Source organism: Alligator mississippiensis, chromosome 11 (genome assembly GCF_030867095.1).
Source record: "Alligator mississippiensis isolate rAllMis1 chromosome 11, rAllMis1, whole genome shotgun sequence".
In the NCBI taxonomy this organism is placed as follows: domain Eukaryota; kingdom Metazoa; phylum Chordata; order Crocodylia; family Alligatoridae; genus Alligator; species Alligator mississippiensis.
In genome coordinates, this window is record NC_081834.1 from 27,050,606 (window position 1) to 27,062,388 (window position 11,783).

The 11,783-nt window shown below is 42.7% G+C and overlaps 1 protein-coding gene across 1 annotated transcript in view; it reads left to right on the forward strand.

Annotated features, from left to right (window-relative positions):
* Window positions 1-11,291, forward strand: part of MYZAP (myocardial zonula adherens protein) — an 85,061-nt gene extending 73,770 nt beyond the window's left edge. The window contains exons 13-15 of the mRNA XM_059714731.1: window positions 2,022-2,729; window positions 4,991-5,213; window positions 6,338-11,291. Coding sequence (XP_059570714.1) covers window positions 2,022-2,729; window positions 4,991-5,213; window positions 6,338-6,478 — 1,072 coding nt within the window. The 3' untranslated portion in view covers window positions 6,479-11,291. The remainder of the gene's footprint in view (window positions 1-2,021; window positions 2,730-4,990; window positions 5,214-6,337) is intronic.
* Window positions 11,292-11,783: the final 492 nt, after the last annotated feature.

Genomic DNA, 11,783 nt, shown 5'->3' on the forward strand with positions numbered 1-11,783 from the left:
GGCGGTGGGAGTCACAGCTGGGACCCAGAGAGCTATCAGCTGCAGGGTCTCTCATCCCAGGGGTGCACGAGGCACAGCTGGGGCCTAGAGCCCCACTTGGGTCCAAGGGTTTCCTGTGCCCTCAGCCTTGGGGATCCTGGGAGTTACAATCCTCAAGGCTTGGGGGTTGCACCCCGGCCACAGGGGAGCCCCTGCTACACATGCAAATTAAAGCTCAATAACAACCAGCTCTACAGCCTACACATTTGTGAGGACTAACTTTACAGCTGGCTGGAGCTTTGTATCCTGTGACAGCTACTTGGCGGGTGTAGCAGGTCTCCAGGCAACTGCAGTTAACCCATTGAATGCCAAAAAAGGGGAGTTGTGCAACACCAGAGAGGCGTTGGCAAGGGGGCTCAGAGCAGACCTAAGGGGAAAGGCTCCGCTGCGCAGTGAAGCACCAACTCATTAGAAAGGAGCGGGGGGTTGTTCGCAAGTCTGGAGTGGTGAGAGATTAGCAGGAATTGGGGGCGGGGAAAAGGGGGCTATGACGCGAGCGGCGCGCGCTGAGCCGCCCCGCCCTCGCGCCTGGGCACAAGTGTGGCCCCTCGGCGCTACCGTCACTTCCGGAAACATGGCGGCCCCCTCTGGGCGGCGGAAGTCGGGGGCTGTGCGGCGGAGCTGGCTGCGGGCTGCTGTCCCCGTGACATGCGGCCTCGCCCCGTGGTATGTCGGCGCCGTTCTGCGGCAGCGGGGCCCTGCACGGCTGCGGTCTTCCGGAGCTGCGGGACATGCTGAGGCGCCAGCAGCGACTGCTGGCGGACCGGTGAGCATGGGGTGGGAAGGCAGGGAGGCGCCCCGCTGCCGGGCCCTGGGAGCGGGGGGGGAAGGAGCGGGCCCCGCGCGGCGTTGCGGGCTCCGGCTGCCCCCCGGCCCATTGTGAGGAGTCTCGTTGCGGCGCGTGTCCCCCGGCGCTACCTCGGCCGCCCCAGGCAGTCGTGGATGTGTCGGGCTGCGGGGGACCAGTCCAACTCCTGCTCTGGCAGCATCACCGCTTTCCAAGCCAGCCTATAGAAACCGCGGAAGGAGCCTGGGGAGCTGGGGCCCAGCTGGCCTGGAGTATAGTGGTCTCTTGCCTCAGTCCCCCTCTCTCATGCTGATAATGAAAATGCTGCTCTGCCCCGGGCAGAGCCACGGCTGTCCCCTCCACTGCTGTGCCCCACCGCCCTTGGACTGGTCCCTGGCTGTGGTGACTTAAGGGTACAGCCACCACTCGCGCATCAGCTGAGGACAGTTTTGCTATGAAAAACACTGATGCTAACATCGTTATTTTGCCCAAGGAGCTGGCGCATGTTCCTTTGCGGGGATAACCTGTGTTTACACCAGAAGGGGTTGCTGGCATGGACTCGCTTTTCAGGTATAGGGTAGGCCACACAGATGGACTTAGTCATGCTTGACTTGATTTCTCTGCGGAGTCAGTTAAATAACTCATTCTTTGGCACAAGCCACCACTGAGTATTGATCAGTGTTATCAGAATCTCAGCATTTCCGCTCCTTGCACACACACTCCCAAAAGCACTTCTGTAATCAGTTTGTTACTGATAGCTTTGTTAGCACAATCCAAGTGGTATGGAGTCTGGTCCAGGGTGTCAGGATTGCAACTGAAGTGACTTACTTGGCTTGCACATAAGCTGACAGTTTTGCCACCTGAGGTAGCCGTAGCACACTTCAGTTCAGTCTTGTATTTCTCTCTTGCCACATCCGACTTTAAATTATAAAATATTTGTACCACTTGTAAACAAGAATGTAATGGTTTCTAGTGGTGTGGGAAAACTATTTACTATCTTTGTTAAAGCTATGAATCTCTAAGGTTACAGATTTCACACACTTATGCAATTGTTAGTATTTTGTGTTTCTCTGAAAGCATTATGAAAGTTATATGATGTTACTATGAAACCATTGGTTTCATCCAACTGATATTACATACGTGTATGCCAGAAGTGTTTTGTTCAGTCGTCACAATTTTTTTCTTATGTTTTTAGGAAGTTTATTAATAGACTCCCAGACAAGGGGAAAAAGATCTCAGATTTTGCTGAAAAACTCAAACACGTTATTGCACAAGAGGAAGAAGTAATGAGGACAACCAAACTGCTGTCTACTGTGAGATTGGAGTTCCAGGCAAGACGAGAGGAAATTAATACAAGCAAGCTAAATGAGAACAAATTAATAAGTGAAGCATTTGCAGCCATTAATGAGAATTCTTCTATTGATGTAAATGGATCTAAGGTGGTGTTGCAAAACCAGGAAGCTGAACTTACCAGGCAAAGACTTGCAGATGCAGCTTCTAAAGATGAGAAGGGTCATGGGAAAAGTGATGAAATAAAAAGCTCTGTAGAAAGCCCAACAAAAGTCCCACTTGGAGATGAAATCAGGCCACAGTCATCCACAGCCAACCTGCTGAAAACAGATCAGCAGACATCTCCAAGTAGTTCTATGGCTGGGACAGAAGGTGCTGCAGAGATGCCAGGCAACAGTGGCAGTGCATTGGTTGATGCCTTTCAAAGTTTCACAATTGTACATGAGGATAACAGTGAAGGAACATCAGAAAAAGAACAGCATGTTTCTGCGGTTAAGGAAAATCCCTTTGGAAGCCTGCACACCAGACTGCCCAAAAAGTTGCATTACATTGAAATTCTTGAGTCAAGAGCCAAGAACCCAGTAGCTAAAAAACCTAAATTTAAAACAAATATGTAAGTAATTCAATCAAGACTAGCACTAGTATAAAACAATGTGGGAGGCTCCTGCCACTGTATGCTGTTTGTCCAGGAGCCACTGGTCTGGTGCTTGCCCGTTTGATCAGTGGCTTCTGCTGCTGCTCCTGTGGGGACCCCCGCCCTCCCCCCCCAGATCAGGGCAGGGTAGGAAAAGCTCCGTGCAGCCCTGGCCCCAGCCTGCCCAGTCCTGTGCAGATCCAGGGTACACGCCCTCCCAGACAAGCAGGCAAGCACCAGACCAGCGGCTTCTGGACAAGCAGCACTCAGCGGTGGGAGCCACCCCCTTCCCTCCCCTTCCACCCCACCAGACTTACCAGCTGTGTACAGATCTCCAAGCTGTGCACAGGGATTTAATTGGCCAAATTAGGCAGTTTTCTGATATGATTAATTTTCTTTATGTTTGTGCTGATCTGGACTGATGTATTGGTGCACCTCTAATTAATTTTTGTCCTGACTACAAAGCAATTGCTCAATTAACAAATCTTCAGGTTCTCTCTTAAAATGTGATAGCAGGTAGTCATCTTTCAGGATTGCTGAGAATCTAGATTTCTGTTTACAGAGGTCATTGTTACTATTTTAGACAACCAGAGGTCTACCCGACTCTGATGCCGTCAGGTGTGCCAGTTACTGAAATGTCTGTTAGTTGTCAAGAGTAACTAACTTGTGGTAACGATACCCCCTTTTTCCCCTTAACTTGCAATACTAGTTCTGATATGACCGAGTTTGGTAGCTTTACTAAATGTATTGGACTTTCAACCAGGGTGCCACGGCACTGCAGGGTACCACATAATGTTAGCGTTGTTAAGTTTACAAATGTAATTCAGAAGAAAAAACAGTTGCAAATAGAAGTTTATAGTTGTGGTTTTTATGAATTCTTTGCAACAGAAAAGCTGTTCCATTTTTCTGTAAGTAAGAAAAGTGCGAGAACTAATAGTTGGCATTCTCCTGCAGTTGCCTCTAGTCTACAAAGGTTGAGAACTACAATATTATACTATGTGTAGGAGAAGAATTGTTATAATACATATTTATGATTGAGGAGAGGACCATAATCTAGTTAAGACTTATACAAAGGATATGGAAGTATAAGATTATCAGCCATCTAAAAGCACTCATTTTTCTATGGAGTGACAACTTTAGGTAACTGTAGAAGAAAGCAGCAAGGAGTAGCTGGGCTAGGGAGATGTGGTATATGACTAGAGCCGTTCTTTTACAGTTGTATTAAACTCGTGTGTAAAGAGACTTGTATTTAAGGCATGATTCTGCTAGAGCAGTTTCTGAAAGAATATGTTCTTGATTCCAACAAAAGCTTTAATAAAAATTGATGGTGTTTTGTATAGGTTAGTACCAACGTAGAACTCCTAAAGTCTAATTCCAGGTACAGTAGTGCCTCGCTGTGCAGCACTGGAAAGATTACTTAACCCCTAGGTTTTTTTCCTGCATTAATGAAACTGGTTGTATTAATTTTTGATGCATTGTAGAAATTAGTTGGCTTTTTTCCAAAATAAAGCAATAAGCTATAAAGCACTTATATTGTCTCATTTAGAGATTGGAACAGCGCATCTGTTTATACCATGCAGTCTTTATTTCTATGGGACCAACTTGTTCCACAGGGTACAACCAATCATAAATCATTACACAAACAAAAACATCAATAGTAAAGAGTCAATGCTTACCCTAAAGTCCTTTCTCAGATACGGAGTGACTGTTCTGGCTCAGTGCTGAAGCCTCTGTCTCCCAGCCTTCTCTTTCCTAGCTCTCTCCCCTGGGAGCTTTTAACTTCCTCTTAATCAGCCAGTTATTCTCATCAGCTGTCTAGTCATAGGCAGGCATAGTCATACCTTACCACTGGCAGCATCTCTGCCAGCCTGCAAGGGGAAACCTGTGGTTTCTCGGATTTTTCACCTTTAAAGTAGAAAACACTTGTTTTTTCCATGCAAGTGGGGAAACTCCAGATCCCTGCTGATCAGCTGCTTCGTCCTCCTAAGTAGGCATGCAGTCTTGCCTTACCACCTGCATCTGGGCTGCAGCCTGTTACCTTAGGCAGGCATGCAGTCTTGCCTTACTGCCTGTAGCTGAGCTGCAGTCTCTGCTACATACGGCCTACCCCAGCCTGCTACAGAGCCCATTTAATTTTTGTTAGCCCTTCAGTATTATAAATCACTGTTCCTAGATTTGTGCAGCTTTATTGAACTGCATTGCAAATATGGATCACAGCTTCACATTTGTTCTGCTTCTAGATTACTGTCTGAGTTAAGTGGGTCATCTCAAGGTTCCTCACCTGATCATTCACCTGGAGGTCTTGGGTCTCCAATTTCTGCTGAAGAAAGACGACTCAGAGATAAGAAACACTTGAATGATGTCACAGCAGCCCGGTTGCCACCACTACACCATGAGCCTACCCAGTTGTTATCCACAGAAGAATCCATATCAATTCAGATAAAACAGAAAGAAGTTTATGAGGTATGAGTTTATGTTAATATTTGGTCTGGAAAATAACTATGTCTTTTGACAGCTAAAGTATAAAAGTGACACCTTTGATACCAGTACATTAACTGAGACTTCCCTTCTTGTTCATGTTAGATCCACTTTTTTCTATAACCATGTTCTCAGATTAATGTTTTTAGAGCTGTTTATTAAACAGTAAATTCTTTGTATATAGTAATGATAAATTCAGTGCAATTTCAGCTCTTTACCTCTAGTTTGAATTCCAGCTGTATATCCCTCTAACAAAAGTACTAGTTGCTGAAGTTCTGTTTTGAGATCAAAACTCGCATGGATGATAGCAAAAGGAATATCTGACATTTGAAATGTGGAAGTAACTATAGTTATTTGTCCCCCCTCCCCCCACCCAATACTGTACCTGGTAGTAACCAAGTTCTTAGCAGTCACTGGAGGTTGAGGAAATTCCATGCCAAACAGATCTCCTGTGGTACTGGATTTTTGCATTGAATTGCTGTATGGTGCCACACTAATGTTTAGAGCTGTACACCTTGTAAAATCTTTTTAGTTTTGGGCCACTTAACTTCAGCATGTTGCTTGTTTAATATTTTATGAACACTTGCTAATTAATCTTCTCATTGTTCCAGAGAGGGAGACTGATACATTTGGGAATCTGCAATCAGCGTAGTTATTGGAGTAGCAACAGGCCTCAGTTTCCAGTAGAACTGTTCTTCCCAGTTAGCAACATATCTCAGGAGGATAATTACATATGTGGGCCAGATATTGCTCTGTTAAAGTTTTATTGGGCAAATTTCCACTAGCATTGGATTTTCTCTGAGAAGAGCAGGAGGGAGCTGCTGCTTATGCTTTAGAAAAAAGAAAATAGTGAAACCATTTATTTTTAATTTGGTGGAGAGATGTGTTTTAAATTTTGTTTTAAAACTTCATTTCCTCCAGCAGATATCCTTAGAATTGCAGAGTTTAACCCCAAAAGTAAGCATAATTGAGAGTTACGGGGATTTTGATGACACTTTCTTCTAGTAGCATTTTTGACATCCAAACTAAAATGGCAGATTTTTAAATTTTAGTTTAACTTGTTTGTGTTTTTCATTGTGGTCTTTTTGTGTCATTTTGTTTTATTTTAGGAGATGCAAGCCAAACTTGCAGCACAAAAGCTGGCAGAGAGATTGAATATTAAAATGGTCAAGTATGAACCAGAGGGGGAGGCATCAAAACAGTACAGAGAAGTGAGGGATGAAGAAGACTGCTTTTCAACAGAAGACTGAGTTTGCAAAAGAATACATAAGAGTGGACTGTGTTTAAAAAAAACAAAAAAACCCCCCAAACAAATGCCCTTATGCCACAGGTTTTTTAAAGCTGGATGGCCAGTATTCTTCACCATATAGGTTGCTCTGTTTTTGCTGGAGGAGCTATAACACTTCAGTTCCAGAAGGCAGTAATAGATTTTGAATACAAATGACAGTGGTGAGTTGTTTTTTTTTTGAGGGGCTGGGGCTTGGTCTGATTTTTGTACAAGAGTTGGCAAGGCATCAGTGCCCTTGAAAACTTACCCATTGGGCTCTTTACAGCTCAGCTAAGGTAGCTTTTGAACATGCTTTAGTAAGCAGTGACAAAGCATTCACAAGGAAGTGGTTACTGTTCAATGGCAAACAGGTTTAAAGGTAGAAAAAAATGTTACTCCTTTTACATATTGCGAATGGACAAATCTAGAGTTATAAAATAACTCAAGTTCCCTTTGGGCATCGAGAATTACAATGATCACTGTTAAGCAAATTTAGAGATCAAAGACATTTAAATAATATAATATTTTCTATTGAACTTTGGGTTTTTTCCATATTATTTTTGTATGTTGATTAAAATTTTGGAATACTATTTCTCACTGTCTGTCATCTGCTATTAATGAAAGAGATCCTTCATTCAGATCTGTTGGTGGAAATAAGTCCTGGGTACTTTTTCAGTGAGGCAAACTTAGCTGACGTTGCAAGATAAAGGAACTCCTGCATATGCCAGAAGTATTTTAGAATTTTTTTGTCTTGGAATAAAGGTGCTCCTCTGAAAATGAGCACCATTTGAAAACCACTACTTGTTAACAAAATACTGAGTAAAATACTAATTATTTTTGCAGTAATATAATAGATTCATTGCAAATACATCTCAGACAAAGATAAGAGAAAATGCCTTATTTGGCCTGCTGAGAGCTTGACTCGGATTCCTCTGGAGCAATTTAAGGTACTTGGCTCCTTTCTGCTGACTTGAGTGTTGGCCTTAACTGCTGTTGGAAAACTTGAACCTTTGGCAGGTAAATAGTCTTTCCTACTTTTTGTTGATGGTAAGTATACTAGGATGCTTTCTGCTTAGAAAGACAAACATCTGGAAACTAAGGGGCTTGCTAGAAAAGCCAGTAAACATGTGCATGCCTATAAACTGCACCAATATAGATGTGTGCTTCTGAAGGAGAACAGTGGGTTCAGCCTTTAGAGGTGTGACCATAAACATGAGATTCCTTTCAAGGTTTTTGCTATTTACACAATTTTTGGAACCTTGAAAGGAATCTCATGTTTATGCTCCAGTACCCTACAATGCAACACACCTTCAGAATAATCTTTGCTGGAAGAAGCTATCTGAGTGGGAGAAAAGGGCATATGATGGCAGGATACAGAGAGAATAAATGTTTGTGGCTGTTGGAATAAAGACATTTTCTAGATACAAAACTATCCCCAGCTTTTCATCATTATGACTGATTTATGCATGCTTTCTTCAGTTTAACCTGTCCTCTGACAATTAACACTTGTACAAAGGTAACTTGGGGTGTGGACATGATATACTTCATTACATAGTAAAAATAGACCTGATGTATAGCTGTGCTGCAGACTAATACATGGTGAAATTACCCCTTGAAGAACATGCAGTTTGCTCCCTCTGAGGAAGCATTTGCTCAATGTCAGCTGCCAGCCCCCTTGCAGCCAAGTGCTGTAATAACACCTAACATGGCCAGCTAACTTGGGAGAGCTGGTTGTCAGCTCCTTACTACACAGTCTGTGGAGTAAAATCCAGGGTAAATTTACTCCTCTTTAGTAATTGTGTGTCTGTTCCCTCTGAAGTGGTTAGGAAACTGCTGTAGAAACTTCTTTTTTTTTTTTTTAAATGTCATATTAGAATGCAAACTTGCTAGAAATTAATTGCATTTCATTTAAAAGAATGGAAGTTCTGGAAATCTCAAAACACAATTGTACAAACTGAACGATATCACCCACAAGAATCATTGCCTATTTCATAGGTAACATTTTTTTTTTCAGAAGTTACATGCTACCAGCTCTCTTCCTTATGTTGAAAGTGACAGAATTATATGAGTATACGTCTTAATTTTTGGTCATATGGGTTTTAAGAGCTTGCCAGAAGTAGTTTGATTGTACCTATTCATTATACAAGTCCTATGCACACCAATTCTGTTCAACACTTTCTTAACTTGGGGACATGCGGGCAGTGGATTGCGGCTCGGCTCTGCCCTGGCCCCAGCCCTGCACTGACCACCCTGGGATCCTGATGCAGTCCTTGCTCTAGCTCTGCCCACCTGTCCCACTCCTGGATGCTGCTGCCTGCGGCCCCATCCTAGCTGCCCGGCTGCACATAGAGACCACTTAGGGAGTTTTGGTGAGCTGGGGCGGGGGGGCAGGGAAGGAGGTGCTGACCCAGCTTGTGGCAGCGCATAAAATTCTGTAAATGGCCCTCTGGCCAAAAAAATTACCCACCCCTGATCTAGTTGGCATATGTAGCTATAGCTGACCTACCCTTACAGCATTTTGTCTCTTGTAATCTTCATTTGACACTCATCCATAACTTTTACTCTCTTTTGCCCCTCAAGATTCTTCCCTATTGTCTTATTCCTTCCCCTTATGTTCCCTATCCTTTTTACCATCACCGTTCTATACTTCCTACAAATTGTACCTGTACCTCTTCCCTCCTTCTCTACCCCTTCCTCACAGCAGCACGAATCCAGATTCCAAACCCTCACATTCTTTTGCCTCCTCCCTCAGACAAATTTGACCAGAACAAGTCTGGCCCTTCCACCATGCCTAACCCTGTGCGCATCTTCCTGCCATCCTTCCCTTTTCTTGCTTTGTAGTTCAAGCTCTACAAAGTTCCTCCATCTACCGTTCATATTTTGCTTTCTCTAGCTTTTGCCTTTTGACTCTGAGACCTGAATTCTTTTGTCTGATGCTGCCTTTCTTACGCTCCTTGTGGCAGATTTTGGAGTTTCTTCCCTGTGTTGGTTGCTCCAAGTCCATTACATCCTCCTTTTTTCTACTCTTTTTAACTGTGCTGTGCATCTACCTCTGCCTCTTCTAACCCCTTCCAGCAGACTTTATCTTGATCTGGATTCCTAGCTGTCTCTTCTTTTCCTCACAATACTCCATGTTTTTTTTGTTGGCTTTCATGTTGATGGTGCAGCTGGCCAAATGGTGGCAAGCTTTCCAGCCCAGACCTGTCTTCTGCTCAAAATATAGTTTGAACCTGTCTGACATTTTGTGGATATCTAACATGGCTAAATACAGCTCTTAAAATTCTCTCACAAGCCTTACCGGTACCTCCTTAATCAGTGGATAATGTGGCCATCCTTTTCCCAGATCTGAGTAAGGGTACTTTGTGCCTGAAAGATTGTCTAACATCTCTTCCAGCTATACAGTTGGTCCAATAAAAGGTATTACCAAAACAAATTCTTGCCCCTCTTTTATTCCTTGGACCCTTAAAGTACAACATAGTTCCAACCCTGCCATCTTTTCTGTAACCTGCTTGACTTATTATCTGGGACTTCTCGAGGTCCCTGCATCCAGGTTGTTTCTAAACAACATCTCCAAGTTAATGCTGTTCTTACAGCTAATCAAGGCTCATTATCTTGCACCTCACTTTCACTGCAACATCATTTATTTGGCTGTTACCCTGCCCTGAGCCACTCACAATGCTACTCCAAAGATTGCTCTTCTGGGATATCACTTGGACCACGTCACCCCTCACTTTTCCTTCTCTGTTGCGTCAAGTGTAAGCTGCTTGTTCTCACTTTCAGGGCCCTTTGTGGCTTGTTCATGCCTTGCTTCTCTCTTTCACTCTTGAGATGTCAGATCCTGCTTCTGGCAGGATTCTGGCCTGTAATATCACCCTCCATTGTCCACTTGTTACATTTTTCAAAGAAGTGCCTTCATGCTTGCTTCCATGTTTGGGAGGAGCTCCCTTAAACATCCACAAAATGATCATGTTACTCTATCAAAATCTTTCTGAACACTCCTTTTCCAAAATGTCTACCAAAAAGGAGATGATAGTCTGGCTACTGGTGTACTTAAAGCACTATGTATCAGACTAACCAATATCCCATTATTTTGGGGTATTCTATTTAGTCATTTGTAAACTCTGTGCTCAATAGGTCTGTTGATTCACTTGCACTGTCTGTAATGGAGTGATATTTTGGTCTATGACTGGATCTCCTAGGTCTCTGGTAATAACTTGCCATCTCTTCAAGTCCACATATGGCTGTATTACATCAGCAGCAGAAGTGATTTTAGCTAAGTATTGCACATTTATCTGTTATTTGGTGAAGTCCCTGCAAACCATTGTGGTAGGAAGTGCTATAAGAATACAAGAACAATCTTATGGTGTATATTAGCAATTAATACTGAAGTATTTGTGTTACCATAGAGTCTAGAAGCTCTAATCAACCTCATTGAGCTCATTGCTAAGTGCACACATAAACAAAACAATGAACTGAAAATCTCAACAGGAACAAAAAGTTGCAGTGTAGAAGACAGTGAAAAGAGTAAAAGCAGATAAGTGTGCAATAGCAAGCTCCTAACGTTTGTTTTCTGGAAATAAGATTGTAGGATAGGAGCTGTGCATCTGTTTGTCTAACCATATACTTAAATATGAAGTTTTTCCTAAAGTACACTATTGCTGTGTATGTTGTATTTTACAGTTTTTAAGTTCCAAAACATTTAAAACTTTTACCTGAGCAGTAAGAGTTGGTCCCATTTTTATTATATGGGCTACAGGCCCAATATAAAAATAAAGAATTGAGGCTTGTTTGTGAAATGCTTTGTGTGCGTAGTGTTTTGTGTTTACTATATAAAGATTTATAGTCAAGTTTTGGGGAAGAAACTCCATCAGTTTTGAGCAGGAAGAACAAGAAAGATAGGTTCGCATATCACTGTTTTATGAGTGGAGTAAGAAGAAAATTACTATGTTGTCAGTGTTTAAAAATTCCCTAGCTGCAAAATCTAAAGGAATGGAGCCTCCTAACTCCTCTTGAAATACCTATGAGATGAAAATTAAAACAACTAACTCTGCTAATTTACATTTCTTAGAAAATTAGTTCTTTTCTGGCAATGCAAAGCTAGCCCCTGCTTTTTTCAAAATTAGAACATAACTAGCAGACCTACAATTATCTATAATATTAATACAATCTCTATATTGTTATCGCCTCCAAAATTGCTGACATAGGCATGATAACTGGGTTAAATCAGTATTGAGACACTACAAAGTGATATAGTTTCACCTACACACATCCAATCCAAACTTCTGTGC